The sequence below is a fragment of the Microcebus murinus genome, chromosome 11 (genome assembly GCF_040939455.1).
Source record: "Microcebus murinus isolate Inina chromosome 11, M.murinus_Inina_mat1.0, whole genome shotgun sequence".
Taxonomy (NCBI): domain Eukaryota; kingdom Metazoa; phylum Chordata; class Mammalia; order Primates; family Cheirogaleidae; genus Microcebus; species Microcebus murinus.
Window position 1 is genome coordinate 76,850,987 of NC_134114.1, and position 18,819 is coordinate 76,869,805.

Here is an 18,819-nt window from a genome sequence, read left to right on the forward strand (position 1 = left end):
GAACTTGTATTATCTCCTGTCATTTATGTCCTGTGCAAGAACAATATGCTTGTCATTTGGGGCCAGTGGAATCTGTTGTACCCAGAATTTTGAGCCTTTTCTTGCTCTTATTTCTTGGTGTCATTATAGAAAGATTCATTTTTAGGAAATTAACATTCAGACACTTTATCATTTGAAGTATTAATAATACAATCATTCCCATGGCATAACTCTTGCTTCTGGTGACCTAGTCATTATGCCTTTGAGGATATACATCTTCTTCCTTAGACACATTGAGAACTTACTATCTTATGACTGAACTCTCAGTCTACCAAGATTCAACCCATGGTTCTGTGTCAATGAACTGACTTTAGTTCTTTAGAAGAGAATAGAAGGAAAACTAATGCCTTTCTCTGGGTCCCTATAGTCTCTATAGTCTCTACTTTTACTGGAGTTTCTTATTATGCTATTGAGTTCTATAAGTAAATCTTTGCCACTCAGATCACTATTTCTATGTTATATAGGTTGTGTCTCTAACTCCATTATTCCCAATTAATCTCCAGCTAACTAGGTCTTTTCAGGTTCCGATAGGCTTCAGCTTATCTATCTTGAAAATGAGAATAAAAAAATTATTCATTTCACTCTTTTTTAAAGAGAGGATGGAAACCTCAGATGAATTGGTTACCTTGAATCTTTTCCCTTCTCTTCTACCACATTTGCCTGTAAAGGTCCAGGCAGTTTCTTTCTGGGGCGTGTTGGTGATCATTTGGTTGGGTTTATTTTTAAGATAAATAGAGTCTTCTTGTTCTTTACTGCCAGGGCTGGTTGTTTGCTTCTGCTTTTCATTGTATTTTTTGTTTTGATCTCAGCAAGTTGTTTACCTTTTTTGTGTCTGCTGCAGCAGAGAGCAGGAATTGTATGATATGATGAAAGAATACATTAAATGTTCTTTGCATATGACACAACTGACCTATGATTTTTAAGACTTGTTCTTTGGGTTATTTTTGTATTGGCCGATAATTTCTTAAAAACCATATAATGTGATTTTTTGAGAAACCGGCAGAGTTTTAGAGGTGCAATTTGAGGCCTTAGAAAAGAGCAAAGCTAACTCAATCATGAAAGTGTTTAACTTATTAAAAGACCCATTACGACTGGTAATAATAATCAACTGAGCCAAATAGTTGCAAAGTAAAGGAAAAATGATTTAGCATACAACACTTTAGTATCCTAAAACATTTCCATGACTGCTGTATTTATCAGCAATTAAAGTCCAAGGAGCGGTAGGGAATCAGAATCCATTTGTACCCAATTCTACTCTCACTTAATGTTGACACTACCAACACTTCCAGAGGTTTTGTAGTGTCAAGAATGTGTCACACAAATTTATCACATTTCATTTTTAAGCTGTTATAACTAGTTGAAAATAATGATTACAAATGTATGTCATAACAAATTTGAGCAGCGATGCTTTAATAGCTTGTTAGTTTATTTAGCAATTTCCATACCACTTAGCAAAATATTTAAGATCTCAATGCTAGAACAATGCCTACCTTTATAAGAATCTATCACAATTAATTCAATGAAGTCTCCCTTCTCAGTTTATCTCAGTGATAGGAAGCCCAAGCTTCCCAGATATCCATTACTATCTCTTCTCTGTAATGGGCTCAGTATATTTGCCAATCTGACTTAATCTTGCCTGGCCCTTGGTGCCCCAGAGCTCCTGCTCCATGATCAGAAGAGTCCTTTGCATCTGCACCCTCTTTTCTCTTTTCTGATTTTTCACTTGTTTTCCTTGGCCTGCCTCGCCCCACCCCCCAAATCCAGCTATTCCCAAAGAAGATTCTTCTCATCTTTTTTGGTCTCAGATTAATATAGACACCTTTTCTGCACATCCTACCTAACATCATTATTAGTCTTTCTCATATTAAGCTGGTTATTTCTTCCTTGCACTCATCACCTGTTGTACTCAAGTCATTAATTTATTGTATTGTCAATTTTGCTGCTGGACTTCCCCACTAGCAAGTTAGCTCCTCAATGAGGACAGACATCTTGTTCACAAGGCAACTGTTCTCCAGTGTCTGGCACATGTTGAGGATGAATGAATGAATGAATGAATCGTCAATGAAGCTAAAGACTAATTTTATCTTTTGGCTAAATATATTGATGCTATGGTCTCAATTTTTCACCTGGTAAAGTTAGTAGTTATCAACTGAATGATGGCAATTGCTGATTTTACCAATGTGCATGAGAAAAAAAGTAAATCCCACATGGATTTGTCCGATGACTACATTTATTTTACTTGGTTTCTGAAGTAATTAGACTTTGAAGCAGGACATGATGGAGCAATTAACTTATTTGCACACATGTTTGTTCATTCTCAGTAAAAAGTCAGAAATTTTACCTTTCTAGCAATCCACTGATTAGCATTTGTATCTTCTTTAGCTAAACTGATGCACACATGATTCTAAGCTGCCATTTCATTTGCAGCCAGGTATAAGCAGTTCCGGAAGTAAAATCACCACAGTTACTAATAGAAAAATGAATGCTCCAAGGCATTCATTTGGAACCTCCAAGTTTTAGTGATATTTTTCTTTTCAGGACTATAGGGGAAAAAGAACCTCTATTATTGCTAGTGCATTTAAAGGGAATTTTTGTTCAATTAAGACCCTGTTATAGAATTTAAAAAATGTTTTTATTACTTTAGGGATTGGAAATTCCTAAGAAAGATTTTTTTTAAAGGGATGCTAAACACATACACACATACAAATTCTTCTCAAAAGATCAGGAAGATGTTCGCATGAGAATAAGGCGAAAAAAACTGAAAACAGTATCATCAGTATATTTTTGTGGAAACCTATAATTAAATAATTCACAGTAAATATAATAATGCTGAAAGAACTAGAGCTGTATGTTACTATATTGGTCCAATTAGTATCAGATTTCACATGTAATCAACACTCTAGAGGAAGGTGAGAAAAGCTAGAATGAAAAGTCCAGTGAAAGTAGAGCAAAACTATTGGATCATATCACCTTATGTTGCTGCAAAGAATACAGTAAAATTCCCAAGAACAAAATTCGAAGTTATTTCACAGCATGAGAAATACAACATGGATCATTTAAAAATAAAGTCATAATTACAGTGACTACAATTGAACAGATTCACTGAGCAAAACATTTATTTTTATCTACAAGTTGAGAAACTGATGAAGCATAAAGGACAAATATGTATAATCAGTTGGAAAGTCTGAGAAGATGATTTTTGCAAAAGAAAGGATTTGGTGTGGTTTGATGGCATTTACCCAAGAGGGTTCCTTTTTCAAACTTATATTCACAACGTAACACTTCATTGCTCTGCTGCTGAATCAACACAGCAGTGGCATCCTACAAAAGGTTAAGTTTTGAATTCAGTGTTGTTTGAACTATGTCCACCTTCTCTTGTTTTTTATTTATAATTGTAACTACAGATAACTATACCTTCCTCACAATCTCAAACTACACTATAGTTTATTGTATATCATAGTCACTTTTTAAAAGTATAGGGTAATTGATTCTACTATTCTGAGTTCAGAAAAACAATAGTTTCTTAAGAACTATTGCTGAAGGAAGCAAGGTTTTCAATCTACTTTGGGTTGGATCTATTTAGCACAAAAATAAAGGTAAGGAAACTAAATATCTGCAAACCCAAATGACTGGTTGCAGGCAATACTACCAATTGGTATCACAGCTGGACAACACATCAGTATTGTGGGCTACAGCTTTGCAGTGGTAGGCAGTGACTGCTTTTGCTGTGACTGATAAAGTCCTTTGTCTCTGACACCGGAACCTCATGTTCTGCAAGCTTCCAAAGAACCACGGCAAGATAACTCATTAAATTGTATAGTCATTTTGATGGGAATGCTTTAGCTTCTAGGTTTCCTCAACACCATTAAACCTGTGGAAATAGGATAAAATCCCAACAGTTGGCTTCTTAAAGACTCCATTTTTTTTGTAATGCAACCCTTTCTCTTCCCTACTCCACTCCAAACAAACACAGAGTTAGGGCTGCAGAGCTCCCAAAATTTATTTTCTTATAATGTGACCCCACCTCCTTGGTCACAAGTAATTGGTCTTTCAGTTTGCTGGAATTTGGATCCAAAGAGAGAAATTATTCTCTCACAGGGACCAGGCCTGAGAACATACAAACTTGAAGCTGTCAGTTAAAATCATGTTCCTCCGCGTGGATGAAGAAGCAGAGAATACCAATTTGTGCATTATTCATAAGGTGACATATGTCCTATTTTGCCTGGGACATCCTCTGCTTACATCTGTTGTCCTAGCATAATTATTAATAGCGTCTTCTCAAAATGTTCTGATTTAGGAGATAAATTATATGGTCACCTTAATCGCTCAAGACTCTTTGATGGCAAATGATAGCACTTCAACTTGAACAGCAGCCACCTAGGTGTCATTCTGGGTCCCAACATCCAAGGCAAGGGATTCACTTTCAAGCATTTGAAAAGAATGGAGGGACAGCATTTACTTCTATGAGGGAGCAAGTGCCTTGAAACTCTGAAGGCTCCTATTTCTCAACTTTAGTAAGGGGGAGATCTCCCTTTTTGAGATTGGTTCTCCAGTAAATGTTGCTGGGTAGGCCCTTGCTGTTACTGGTGATATGCGGAGTAGCTAACCCTAATGTGTCGATCCTAGATATGATAGCTACAAAGGCTTTGCTACCCTGTCCTCTGGCTGTAGATTCTATGAATACACAGGTTAAGCAATCTTCATGTGTGGATGTTGATAAGAAGATTTGACTGTCACTGAGATTTAAGACTCACAATTCATGCATGCATGCTCTATATCAACTAAGATCAACTTGCATGCAGAAAGAAGAATGAAACAGATGCACAAAGAGTAATAAAGCAGAAAAGATACTTTGTATTTCTTCTCAGGCTCTGGATCCCTGTTCAGGCTGCCCCTGAAGTGTGTGCCACCATTACTTCATAATTATAGTGCATCTATGCTTACATTATTTGCAAAAGCTGTCTGTAATTCGCAATCCTTAAAGTCCTTATACAATTCAAAAGTAGCGGATTCAAATTTCATCTATGATCATATCAGTAACGGTAATTCATTTATTTATGCTTTTACTAGATGAATAGTAAATGCTTAGTGTATGCTGTGCATTGTGCTAGCTTCAGGGCACACAGTAAGCAAGATAGACGCATTCCTACTTCTCCGAAGGCATCAGACCAATAATTACAGATGTGAGATCCTTCCCATTCTGCTTCAAAAGATTGATAAAATAACCCACTGGTGTATTTTAAATGAGTATATTCAAAACCTTGTTCGTGCATCCTGGGTATTCATCTACTTTGGGCTTATATCCTGTGAAGAGTCACCAAAACGAAAATTCTTTTCCCAAGAATAGATTCCATTCTAAAAAGACAGATTTGGAAACATATGAAAGGATATTTACAAATCCAAAATATGCACACATAAATATAGTATATATAAGATATTAGTTTATTGTTAGAACAGAGTGGTTACTGTTTACAAATCGCTTTTTAGTTTTATTAGCTTTTATATTCTGCTATAGAGGTTTCACTGATATGGGTTTTACATGGTTGCTGGATGAACTCACATGGAAAACATGCTTCTACTATGTTACCAAAACCTCTGTGAAGAAAGTATTATTTTTTTTTTTTCTCAAAAGTTGGGTCTGGGGGGAAGATTGTTCCAAACCCAGGAAGAAGCTTGAGAGGTGATTTGGAGGCAAGGGGTCATTGAGAAAATGTTCTCAGGATGAGTGGGTGAGACAAATAAGAAAATAGACTGATTGATTTTAGTGTTCCCTTCTTAAGGGAACAAATCATCATGTTCTTTGATATTTATTAAATATCTTCCCTGAATATAATTCTATTGGGAAACACAAGTACAGAACAGTCCAGGCATTTTCCTTACAGCGTGCGCATTAAGTCAACAGATGAGGCAGAATAAAGACTTAGTGGAGTTAGACCAGCACTACTTAGGCCCTGCAGGGGCCTTCTGAGAACATTCTGGGCTCAGGATAGGTATGCTGGGAATACTGATGGAAAATCTTTCAAGTTTACCAAGGAGTTGGGTTAGCAGAGTTTTGACAGCTGTAGGCTAGTTTTTGGGGTTCTAAATAGGCAATGTTATGCTGTATATGACCCAGAAAGCCTGAAACGACTGACACTTGGCTCTCTCTGTTGGGTCCTCCTAAGATAGAGACCCTGGTGAATCTCTCCTCCATCCTCTCTACCTGCAGGCAGTGAGGTAAAGGAGACAAGGTGTATTCCTTCCAAAGCTGTACAGAAATGTGAGGCCTGTATTAAGCTGACAAATCTTTGCTAATGACATTGATAATTGTATAGAGTTCAGTGGGGCTGCACACTTCTAGAATTTTCTTCTACTGTTCATTTAACTCTCATAAACATATGAGGCAGGTATTATGATTACCTTCATTTATAGAATGAGGAAACTAAAGCAAGGAGAATTAAAATAACCTGCCCAAGGTTGCAGAAAGTGGCAGAGCTTAAATTTGAACGGACCCTCTGGATGCAGAGTATAGGATTGAAACAACTTTTTCTGACACTCTTTAATGGTAGGAAGCTGGAGGCAGCCAGTAAATGTGCCCACAACAGTGCTCAGTGGTCATGTATTGGCTAACTGACCATTGAGCTCCCCTTGATTTGCCAAAACACTAACCCTAAAATATGCCATCAGATGTTGCAGACATAGAAGGCTGGTCTTGCACTTTGCCTCCCTATTTTATCTATTGGAGATGGAAACCTCATGGATCTTGGGAAATGCTCTTAATCTTAGAACTAAAAAGTCCTTTTGGGGTCACACAACTCTTTGAGAATCATAAAGAATCTAGAGAGCTCTCTCCACATAAGAATCTCACCCACAAAAAAAATTTTGGGTAAAGTCCAGGATTGTGTAGATCTCTAGAAACTTCCAGAAATAGCAAAGGTAGTTTTTGTGGAGTGACTCTGAGCTTTGAATATTGATATCTTTCACTTTCAAGCCATTTATATGAATGCATGATTCAAAGAAAATTATATTCATATTTTTACCGGGGTAGCTGCTTTTGTGGGTTTTTTTTTTCCTTGAGGGGAAAGCTCTGTGTCAGTGTTACAGTTGGCCGTGGTCACTAGCTGGCTGCCTGGTAACAGCACAGTCTGTGCATTCCGTGGCGGGACTCCAGAAAGACAGAGCGCACCGCTGGGGAGCGGATATGTGAGCCCCAGGTTTCTGACATGAACATTACTGACGATGCCCCTGGTGAAAGACCTTATTATTATCATGGCAAACACTGAGAGAACAAAGGGACCATTTTCAGAACAGAGGGCTGTCTGTTACTGTTAATTGAATATTTCTTGATTATGGTATTAAGTTGGTCAGAGTATGACAGCATGTCTTTTTGGCATGAATTCATCTAGGCAGCTTCTCTTCATACACGAACTGAGTAGCACATCCTCACTCACAAGCCTCCTTTATCTAAGCTGTGGTAAATGGCAGCTAAAGACTGTAGGCACCTTTTGAGGACTTGAGTCTTTCGGGCTGGGCAGAGGTGAAGAGGATAGAAAAAATGATGGATTTCTATATTGTTTTGACATTTAAGATTCTCTGGAAAAAAGATACGATATGAATTAACATGAAGCCCTTTCCTGAGACTGTAGAAATATAAAGAAGATTTATTGCGGGAATTGATGTGTTTCAGTTCTTAAAGACTAGAAGTAGTATTTGACAACTTTGGGTAGCAGGTGGTTTCGTTATCTCTGTGAAACCATGCCACATTGTTCTGGGCACAATCTGGGGAAGTAGGATGAGTGTGAAAACACTTGGTGGAGAGACTAAAGACGTGGATTCAGTTTCAGTTCTGCCATTAACAACTTATATGGTCTTCGATAGGCAATTACTTTCCTGAGCTTCATCAGCAAGGAAGAGAGATTGAGCTGTAAGGTCCTTATGAGCTCTCAAATGCAGCACTGCTACTTGATGAAAACATAAGATTTCAATTTGTGTGTGTGTGTGTGTGTGTGTGTGTGTGTGTGTGTGTGAGAGAGAGAGAGAGAGAGAGAGAGAGAGGGAGAGAGAGAGAGAGAGAGTTGCTTCAGAGCTCTTGAATCTTGCAGCTGAACTCCTTGAAATCTGCGATCCATGTTCCATTAGGGAGGCATGGGACTTTCAAGTATATCACAACATCTTGGATACACACAGAGATCGTTCCATTGAGGAATGAAGCCAATACTTGGAATATCTTTTGAATTTCTCTGAATTTTACTTTCAAGACCAAGAGCAAAGCATTCTCGATTTAGAGAATGTTTTCACTGTGATAGAAATCCAGGTAGTAGGTAAGACCCATGTTTTTTAGTTTTTCTTCCTCTAAATTCAGCCAAATTCCTTATTTTATGTTTTCTAACAATTATTGTTATTATTTTCTTTCATCAGAGAAGTCCTGGGATGCACTTGTTCCAGCTGAATATGAAATGGCCTAAGAGAGAGGACCTTGTTTTGCCGAATTATTAACTTACCATTTAAGCCACTTTATTTCAATGATCTTAATTTTTCTAAATATCATCTTCCTGCATCAGAGCCTGAAGGCATTTTAGGAAGGCTACAGCCCAAGCACAGTGTAAAACATTTAGCAAAGAATATAAAAGATAAAATACAATATATTAACTTTTATTGTATCTATGCTTTCAAAAGACAAGAGTACCAGGCATACAATATTTTAATGCTAACATATGCAGCCTGAGGGGGGAAAAAGGGTGGATATTAATGGTGTTGATATAAGTTGTATATATGAATGTCAAATTATTAGTGCTTTGGTTCAAAAACAAAATTATAATTTTATCACAAGGTTTTAATATATTGGAGGAACATTTATTTGAAAAGCTATATAATGATAACACTTTTGTTTCTTCCTACAATGTAGGTTGGTGAAGATTTTGTGGATCCTTTCCTTTAAGAATTAGGGTTTCTTTCACATTTTGGTTTCCTCTAGAGGCCGATTCATGAAATCTTGAATAGCCTGATGCAAGGGAAGCCATTTTTTGATAGATGCTGTCAGAGCTGTAATCCAGCTGCAGAAAAAAATAGCACAGGGCAGGTCAATACAAAAATCGTTGGACCCTGGAGAGGAGATGTCGCAAAATCTTTTTATTTATTTTCTAATTGTTTCTGTTAGTTATTTAGTTTAAAATGAACAAGATAAGCCATGCTCTTTAGAGTTTGGATTAAATAAAAATATAAAATACCAAATGTGGAATATGCTGTGGTAGCAATGAAATGCGCTAATGTAAATTACAGGATTAGAAGAGGGCACCATGATTGTGAATGGTGATTAATGGAGCAATAAGCAAATGGAGCAAATAATATGAGTATTTCATTATTTCTATTTAACTTTACAGTTTAATTGATCAAACATATATAGCAAACAAATATTTCCTCAAGGGAAAAATATTTCTTTGTTAAATTCTGGAAACCACAGCAAACCTTTAAGTTAACTCTCCTCTCCTCTCCCTTCCTTTTATGTTCTTGCATGATGTTTTAGACAATGTGTTCATGTAACATTTATTCTAAGGGAAATTAATAGGTGTTATTAAAGAAAAACCCACAACAACCAAAAACAGTTAATCAGGAATCTTTCCAGCAGGGTGTCTCAAAAACACTAATATAGGTAAATGTGCTTTGTGATTCTCTGAGAGGGTAGCCCAGCGAAGAAGGGCCTGGCAAAATATCTATTAGTTCTATACTCATTATCCACCCACTGTAGCTCACCCTAAGGAATGAGTGAAACAGGCAAGGTTTATGCAAGGAGAGATGGCCTAGAGAGGTCCCTTCACCCCTCCCCAAATGGTTACTTGATGAAGAACCCTGAAATTCCATATGTGGAGTTTTATTTCTTTGAGTTAAAACAGCGTATCTGGTTTTTACAAATGTCCATGGAAGTTTTACCGTGTCAAATGGTTTAATAAATGATTGTGAATTTTTTTATTAGATCCTTTCCCCCCTGATAATTGGAGAAAAGACTGGATGAGGTGGTGGTGGTTGTGAAGCAGAAGGTAGGGGTGGAAGATGGGGGGCCCAGGATGTCTTGGGGATTGCAGTTAGGTCAGGGAGACTTGAAGGATGAAGGGAGCTCTAGCGCCCAGAGAACACTTCCTCTGTCTCATGGTTTTGTTAACTTTACTGCTCTTCTTTTTCAGAATCATCATGAACTAAGTGGTCATTTGTGCATGCCAACCTGTATACTAAACATACCATGAATTAAATAAGGCCTATGTCCTTTTGTGGTTTATACCAAAACCAAACAACTGACCAAATTCAAATGGACATATCAGTAACAGTTATGTAAAATGAGGCAAAACAGCAAATCTGTGAATTAAAAAATTACAATATTTACAGATTATGGTGTTAGTAGCCTTTTTATGTTGAAGCCTAAGTCAGCCATTGCCTTGGGAAGAAATCTGGACTACTTTTCCATTTGAAAAAAGAAATACTTCTAGAAGCATCATCTAAGGATGCATTGAAAAAAATACCCCGGGGAATATTAACTATGGAGACTACAAAGAAAGGGAGGGATTTAACTGAAGATGTGCAGTTGGAGTTAGAAAATAAGAATGAGGGTTTGCTAAGAAGGCCTTGTCAGGACTGATAAAAAGAAAAAATTTGAAGACCTCGACTTACCGTTGGTTTTCTGTTTCATTTTCCGCACAGAAATAGAAAGTCTTGAACTCTTCAGATGGAGGTTTGAGTTCAATTACTGATTGTTTGAAGCTAAGGGTCTGTTCACTCACCCTGTACCCTTGCAGATAGAGGCCACCTACAGAGGATGAGAGAATAAAAACAAATGAGAATAGGGAAAGCATAAGAAGGAGAAAAGATGTGTAAAAAGGTTTTCAGAAAATTTTGTGTCTGAAGGAAACTCTAGTCCAGCTGTCTCATTTTACAGATGAAGAAACTGAGACTCTGAAAGAATATATAATTTAAGGTCACACACTAATAACTGGTGGCAAGACTGGTAATAGAATTTAGATTTCTTGGTTTCCAATTCTGTAATCTTCTTACCACATGTTCAGTATTTAGCTTTGGGTTACTGTGTACTGAAACTAGCTTCTTTACCTGAAGCATACATTTTGAAATAAAATTTTCAGTATCATTGAGAGACACCTGCAATATCACATTAAGGGGAAAATTAAGTAGTATTTGCTTGGGCAGAACCATTAAAGCAACCTTCTTAAAGGAAAATAAAGTTTCCCAGTAGCTTCTACAACTAATACAGATTCTCACCTTCCTTGTACATATGCAAAGCACATTTAAAATATGAACCCATAGGGTGATATGAGTCAACGTCAACTAACAATGAAAATAAATGACTGGTTTTAAAAGATAAGTTCTCCCTTGTGGTCCTTTGAATCCATGAGAGTGGTTTTATTTGCTTAGCCTGAGTTTTGTTTCCATTATTTGGGGGATGGGGAAGAAGACCTCAATCTAGGAGAAGATTCTGGAAAACCAAAACACTTTTCTTTTTATGGTGTCTTGATGCTCTGAGGTAGCCTGAATCTCATGCAGAGACTCTAGGCAATGAGTAATGGTGATGATTAGATGTTTAAAGCCCTCTTGCTCTTGCTCACTCCTGCTCTCATCCTTTACCTCCTCCCAAGAGCCACTTTAATGCACTATACTAACAAACAAAATATGCAAATACCACTTAGATTTTTGCCACCCTGCCTGTCAGCTATTCTATTCTAATATGTCAATAAGGGACTGTGAAGGGGAAATTTGGCCCTTTTGAATGTGGCTGACTTTTGTTTTCTTTTCAGTTATACTCAGTACCAACGTGCACTGTCAGAAAGATACATTTTTTTCATAAACAGAATGAGTAGATTTTTGACTTATAAATTAGGAAAAAACTTGTTTATTTTATTATTGCTTAGATGTAATATTAAATTTATTTTTAATTTTTGTTTAAAAAGAGTCCATTTTAGAATTAACTTCTGAGAAAGCATTCATTTCAGAAATGGACAGAAGTTTTTCCTTTACTAGGTCCCAGTAATATGGTGTTTACCAAAACCAGAGGGTGATTTCTTTCTTTGAGCTAGACCTGTATAACTATCTATATCTATATCTGTAACTATATAATAGTTTTATTGAGATATAATTTACATACCATAAAATCCATCCATTTAGAGTATACAACTCAATGATTTAGTTTATAGAGTTGTGTAACCATCACATAATCTAAATTTGGAACATTTTCTTCATCTCAAAAAGAAATCCCATACCCATTAGCAGTTTCTCATCATCTGCTGTAACTATTCAAGTCCTAAGTAATCCTGCTCAACCTACTTTCTGTCTCTATAGATTTGTTTTTTTTAATGAGACATTTAATATAAATGGAATCATACAATATATGGTCTTTTGTGACTGGCTTCTCTCACTTAGTGCTATGGTTTGGATGTGGTTTGTTTGGCCTACCAAGTCTCATGTTGAATTTGGTCCCCAATGTTAGAGGTGGAGCCTGGTGAGAGGTGTTTGGGCTGTGGGAATAAATACCTCATGAATGGCTTGGTGCAATGCTTTAGGGAGTTAGTAAGTTCTCATTCTTAGTTCTCAGGAAAACTGGCTGTTGACAAGACCCTGGCATGTCCTCCTCTTTCTCTCTTGCTTCCTTTCTGCTCCCCTTCACCTTCTACCATGATTAAAAGCTACCTGATGTCCTCACCAGAAGAAGATGCTGGCACCATGCTTCTTGTATAGCCTGCAGAACTGTGAGCTGCATAAACTTCTTTTCTATATAAATAACCCAGCCTCAGGTATTCCTTTATAGCAACTCAAGTGGACTAAGATACTTAGTGTGATGTTTTCAAGCTTCATATGTATTGTATCATACATCAGTTCTTCATTCCTTTTTATTGCTGAATACTATTCCATTGTATAGATACATCACATTTTATTTATGTCTCCATTAGTTGATAGACATTTAAGTTTTCTCTAATTTTTTGGCTGTTATCAATAATGTTATGAACCTTCGTGTACAAGTTATTGTGTAGATGTATGTTTTTACTTCTTTGGGCATACACTAGAAGTAGAATAAGCAATACACTAGATGCTTTAGGACTATAGGATACCTATATCAAGTATTAGAGGATTATTTTGCTTTTAAAAAATTATTTATTTTGATATTGAACTCGAGTTGGAAGAGGCGAGTCCGGTCTCAAAATGGAGGGCCATGATCCAAAGGAACCAGAGCAGTTGAGAAAACTGTTTATTGGTGGTCTGAGCTTTGAAACTACAGATGATAGCTTAAGAGAACATTTTGAGAAATGGGGCACACTCACAGATTGTGTGGTAATGAGAGACCCCCAAACAAAACGTTCTAGGGGCTTTGGTTTTGTGACTTACTCTTGTGTTGAAGAGGTGGATGCAGCAATGTGTGCTCGACCACACAAGGTTGATGGGCGTGTTGTGGAACCAAAGAGAGCTGTTTCTAGAGAGGATTCTGTAAAGCCTGGTGCCCATCTAATAGTGAAGAAAATTTTTGTTGGTGGTATTAAAGAAGATACAGAAGAATATAATTTGAGAGACTACTTTGAAAAGTATGGAAAGATTGAAACCATAGAAGTTATGGAAGACAGGCAGAGTGGAAAAAAGAGAGGATTTGCTTTTGTAACTTTTGATGATCATGATACTGTTGATAAAATTGTTGTTCAGAAATACCACACTATTAATGGGCATAATTGTGAAGTGAAAAAGGCCCTTTCAAAACAAGAGATGCAGTCTGCTGGATCGCAAAGAGGTCGGGGAGGTGGATCTGGCAACTTTATGGGTCGTGGAGGAAACTTTGGAGGTGGTGGAGGTAATTTTGGCCGTGGTGGAAACTTTGGTGGAAGAGGAGGCTATGGTGGTGGAGGTGGTGGCAGCAGAGGTAGTTATGGAGGAGGTGATGGTGGATACAATGGATTTGGAGGTGATGGTGGCAACTATGGCGGTGGTCCTGGTTATAGTAGTAGAGGGGGCTATGGTGGTGGACCAGGATATGGAAACCAAGGTGGTGGATATGGCGGTGGTGGAGGAGGATATGATGGTTACAATGAAGGAGGAAATTTTGGAGGTGGTAACTATGGTACCACCATAGTTGGTGGTGGTGGGAACTATAATGATTTTGGAAATTATAGTGGACAACAGCAATCAAATTATGGACCCATGAAAGGGGGCAGTTTTGGTGGAAGAAGCTCGGGCAGTCCATATGGTGGTGGTTATGGATCTGGTGGTGGAAGTGGTGGATATGGTAGCAGAAGGTTCTAAAAACAGCAGAAAAGGGCTACAGTTCTTAGCAGGAGAGAGAGCGAGGAGTTGTCAGGAAAGCTGCATGTTACTTTGAGACAGTCGTCCCAAATGCATTAGAGGAACTGTAAAAATCTGCCACAGAAGGAACGATGATCCATAGTCAGAAAAGTTACTGCAGCTTAAACAGGAAACCCTTCTTGTTCAGGACTGTCATAGCCACAGTTTGCAAAAAGTGCAGCTATTGATTAATGCAATGTAGTGTCAATTAGATGTACATTCCTGAGGTCTTTTATCTGTTGTAGCTTTTTCTTTTTCTTTTTCTTTTCATTACATCAGGTATATTGCCCTGTAAATTGTGGTAGTGGTACCAGGAATAAAAAATTAAGGAATTTTTAACTTTTCAATATTTGTGTAGTTCAGTTTTTCTACATTTTAGTACAGAAACTTTAACAAAATGCAGTTTTGAAGGTGTTTCCTTGTGAGTTAACAAGTAAAAAAGATCATTGTTAATTACTATTTTGTATGAATTTTGCTAAAGTTAACTGTAAAGAAACACCTGCTGACTTGCAATTTAAGGGGAATCTTTTCTCCCCATTTCCAAACCATGATATGAATGGGCGCTGACATGTGGAGAGAATAGATATTTGTATGTTTGCAATGTGTGTTTTAGATAAATAGGATTGGGTATTTAAATTAGCATATTTGTGAATTTAATAGCATTAAGATTACCATCCAATGAAAATCTCAAAATTTCTAAAAAAAAAAAAAATTATTTATTTTATATATATATATATATATATATATATATATATATATATTTTTTTTTTTTTTTTTTTTTTACAGAGTCTCACAATGTTGCCCAGGCTGGACTTGAACTCCTGGGACCAAGTGATCCTCCTCAGTCTCCCTAGTAGTTAGGACTACCATGTCTGGCTTATTTTGCTATCTTAATTCTCTACTCCGAACAATAGTACACAGCATGTGTATGTTGCTACACCAGTTGTGGCTTCTTCCTGCTTGTGAGATTTCCTTTTCTCACATGTCTGAGCAAATATGAATACCCTCCCATCCCTACCCTTTTTTAAAATGGACAGAAGGTTTGTCTAGAAGGTGTCTGCTACAAATAGAAAGGTTTTCTGACCCTCTTTCTAACCAGTTGTAGGGTAGAAATGATTGGCAGTAATGACATTCAATTATAACCCCATTACCTCACTGGAGGTGACCTCATTGGGCTGGCCTCTCTCTGTTATGAGGCAGCAGCAGTAATTAGCAAGTCAACACAATATTTGGACAGAGATTTCTTATAAGAACTGTGGAAACCTTATGTGTTCTACTTGTTGCAATAATGTGAAATATATCTTTCTGAGAAGTACACACAGACCTTGATGTGATTTATTCAAGAAAAATAGTCAGCAGTCACAATTTGTTACTTTCAGCTTTTGCTGGAGAAAGATAAAAGAAAAAAATTCATTAAGTGTGTGGTGAATGACAAGGGGCTTCAGGGCTAGGTAGAGGCACTCGACTAAGGGGCTTCTGGAATATTCTCACAGTGGTTTTTTTTAATAATAGTAGGCATGGCCGAGCCAACAATGCCTATTGTTAAAGTACCAAGGAAAGTACACTTTCCTTGACAGTAAGGAAAGCCTTCAGGGAACTGATAAGGCCATTTCTCCAACTCCCACATTACACATTAGAAGTTTATTTATCTAGCGGAAAGTAAGATGTGGGGTTAGTGTCTAATATGGTTTTTACAGGAAATCACGGCTGTGTTGCGTCTCAGGTATTGCTCTTTTCCCACATATTACTTTTATCTTTTCCCTGCCTTCACTGTGTTTTCCTAAGTGTTCTCTCAGCATCTCAGGTGACTGTTATAAGAAATAAGTAATGGCAACAATATTACAGATTACTTTCAGAAATAAGAAATATCATATAAATGCAGTTCTCAACCCCTAGGCTGTGGACTGGTACCAGTACCAGTTTCAGGCCTGTTGGGAACTGGGCCGCACAGCAGGAGGTGAGCGGTGGGTGAGCAAGAGAAACTTCGTCTGTATTTACAGCCGTTCTGCGTCACTGGCCTCACGGCATGAGCTCCACCTCCTGTCAGATCAGCGGCGCATTCGATTCTCATAGGAGCGTGAACCCTACTGTAAACTGTGCCTGCCAGGGATCTAGGTTGCGTGCTCCTTATGAGAATCTAATGCCTGATGATCTGAGGTGGGGCTGAGGCGGTGATGCTAGTGCTGGGGAGCAGCTGCAAATAGATTATCATTAGCAGAGAGCTTTGACTGGACAATATATGTAATGTGCTTGAATTATCCCCAAACCAGGCCCCCCCCCCACACCCAGTCTGTGGAAAAACTATCTTCCATGAAACCAGTCCCTGGTGGCAAATATGTTAGAAACCACAGTCATATAAGGTCTCCCAGATCTCTAATGAAGAGCATAAAGCAATAGACTAAGATAAAATAAATAAAAATAAACAGTAAAGCAATTAAGATAGTACCGTCAAGGGACCAGGTCTCTATGAATTGGTGACCACAGAAGCCTGGATCTCAACAACAAAGCAAGTAGCAGCGGGCACATTACAGAGATAATTGAAAGAAAGCAATCCTTGAATACTTAAAGCAACCTCAAATGCTGTGTTTTTAAGATTCTGTACATAAAACTGGCAATTTGAACAAACACATATTCAGATAATAAGTGCTTTTGTATATTAGTGTTTTTTTCAACTTTTTTGACTGTGATCCAAAGATGTAATAAGTCCAGGGCTCTACATTTTCATGCTTTCAAACCAAAAGTTTTGTGAAACATTGTGAGGTATCATGATATTTTTCCATGAATTCAATTCTATTCTGTTGTTATTAAAATACTGGTCTGGTCAAAACCTACTACATTCATTGTGTGACTCCCTAACAAGTCAAAACTTGCAGTTTGATAAACACCAGTATACATGAGAATCAAGGCCTGCTTCAAGGTTATAACCTGCACAGGGCAGGAAAACAAGGGACCAGACCAGGGCGGGAGGTGCAAGGGTGAAGCAGAGATTAGGCACTGCAAGTAAAGGAGGAATTATATAATAGATGAGACCAACATAAGGGTCATTTACTTAGCATCACCTAGAAGAATTGGAAATGAGTATTAGGACCCTACATAATCTTCATGAATATGATAATGATTTATATTTCATGCATGTAAAATGATTAAGTCAAACTGAGTGTTTTAGTGCTTATGGTGTTCATGGTGTAGCATGTGTTCAGTCATTCTCAATACATTCCTCTGCCATTCTCACGATTCCTATGGTTCTCACGATAACTAGCTGGACTGGGCAGGCCCCATCTAGTGCAGTCAGTGGGCCGATGTCCAGAGGGCAGAGACCAGAAACACAGCATTGCTGACCGAGCACTACTTTTAGCAGACAGATTTCTGCCAGGGAGTACTACACATAGCACTGTAGCTAAGAGTTTGGGCATAGGACTCAGATATCATTTGTTCATATTTTGTCTCTAATCAATTAAAATCAGCATTTTAATTAACTTCTCTAAGCCTTAGTTTCTCACCTCTAATGGGCTAATAACAGTGGAGTGTGGCTACATTAGATTTACAAAATGAACATAAAGTTCTTATCCCAGTCTTTGACACAGAAGAAGCATTCAATACATGGTACCTTTCCCGCTCTAATACACCTAAGCAGGATGACTCAGTCACCTGAAAATATGTGGCTCACCAGGGCAGTGATTTTTAGTGGAGGGTGGAAAAGGCATTATTTATTTTGAAAATGTCCCATGGGAGATCTGGAGATGCCTCCCTCCTATTATGAATTTCATTATGCTGGCTTACTGGTTGGGATCCAAGTTGAGATGTACAGGAGGGGTGAGCATGACTCTCAGAATGAGGATATAAACCTCAATTTAATATTCAAATCAAAAGAAGGGTAAAGGACATCGGAAGAGCTCCTGCACAGTCATGGTAACCTGAAGAAGGGAGAGCCTCCCTCAGGACCCCGCCACAGTCAAAGCGGCAGTGGGGGGCAGTGGTATAAAGTTCACCTTCTGGAAAAAGGTGCGTCCTCAGGAAAAATGGTATTTTTTTATTTAAGGAAGAGTAAAATCATGTAAAAACAAAAAATCACAGGCTTCTATTTTAGAACGTGGCCTAGATATACATTTTCTGTTGGAATTTCAGTAAGGAAAATGTTCTTTTAATCCATATTTGAGAAAATTTGGGCTAGACATTGAAGACTTGTGGAGATAAGAATATTAAAGAAGTAAGGCTAGAAAAGAATGGATGGATTTGGATTAAGTATTTTTATTAACCCCCAAACGAATATATTTTCAAGAAAGAGGGAGGAGCTTCAACATGGCTGACTAGAGGCATCTGGTCCTGGCCTCCTCCAAAAAGAAGAACCAAAATAACAATAGATAATAATGCTCTGAATAGATCTTCTAAGAGAGAACACTGGAATTCAACAGAGAAGTGGCAGGAAACACCCAAGGCAAGGAGGAAGGAAGCGAGGCAGCCTGTTCTGCCAGATTGGCTGGG

The 18,819-nt window shown here is 37.8% G+C and overlaps 1 protein-coding gene and 1 pseudogene across 1 annotated transcript in view; one reads left to right on the top strand and one right to left on the bottom strand.

Annotated features, from left to right (window-relative positions):
* Window positions 1-8,815: 8,815 nt before the first annotated feature.
* The window catches only part of LOC142873690 (uncharacterized), an 80,468-nt gene continuing 70,464 nt past the window's right edge, over window positions 8,816-18,819 (bottom strand). The window contains exons 7-8 of the mRNA XM_076007887.1: window positions 10,678-10,813; window positions 8,816-9,071 (exon numbers count right to left, since the gene is read on the bottom strand). Of these exons, the coding sequence (XP_075864002.1) occupies window positions 8,972-9,071; window positions 10,678-10,813 (236 nt within the window). The 3' untranslated portion in view covers window positions 8,816-8,971. The remainder of the gene's footprint in view (window positions 9,072-10,677; window positions 10,814-18,819) is intronic.
* Window positions 13,176-14,792, top strand: LOC142873752 (heterogeneous nuclear ribonucleoprotein A3 pseudogene; annotated as a pseudogene).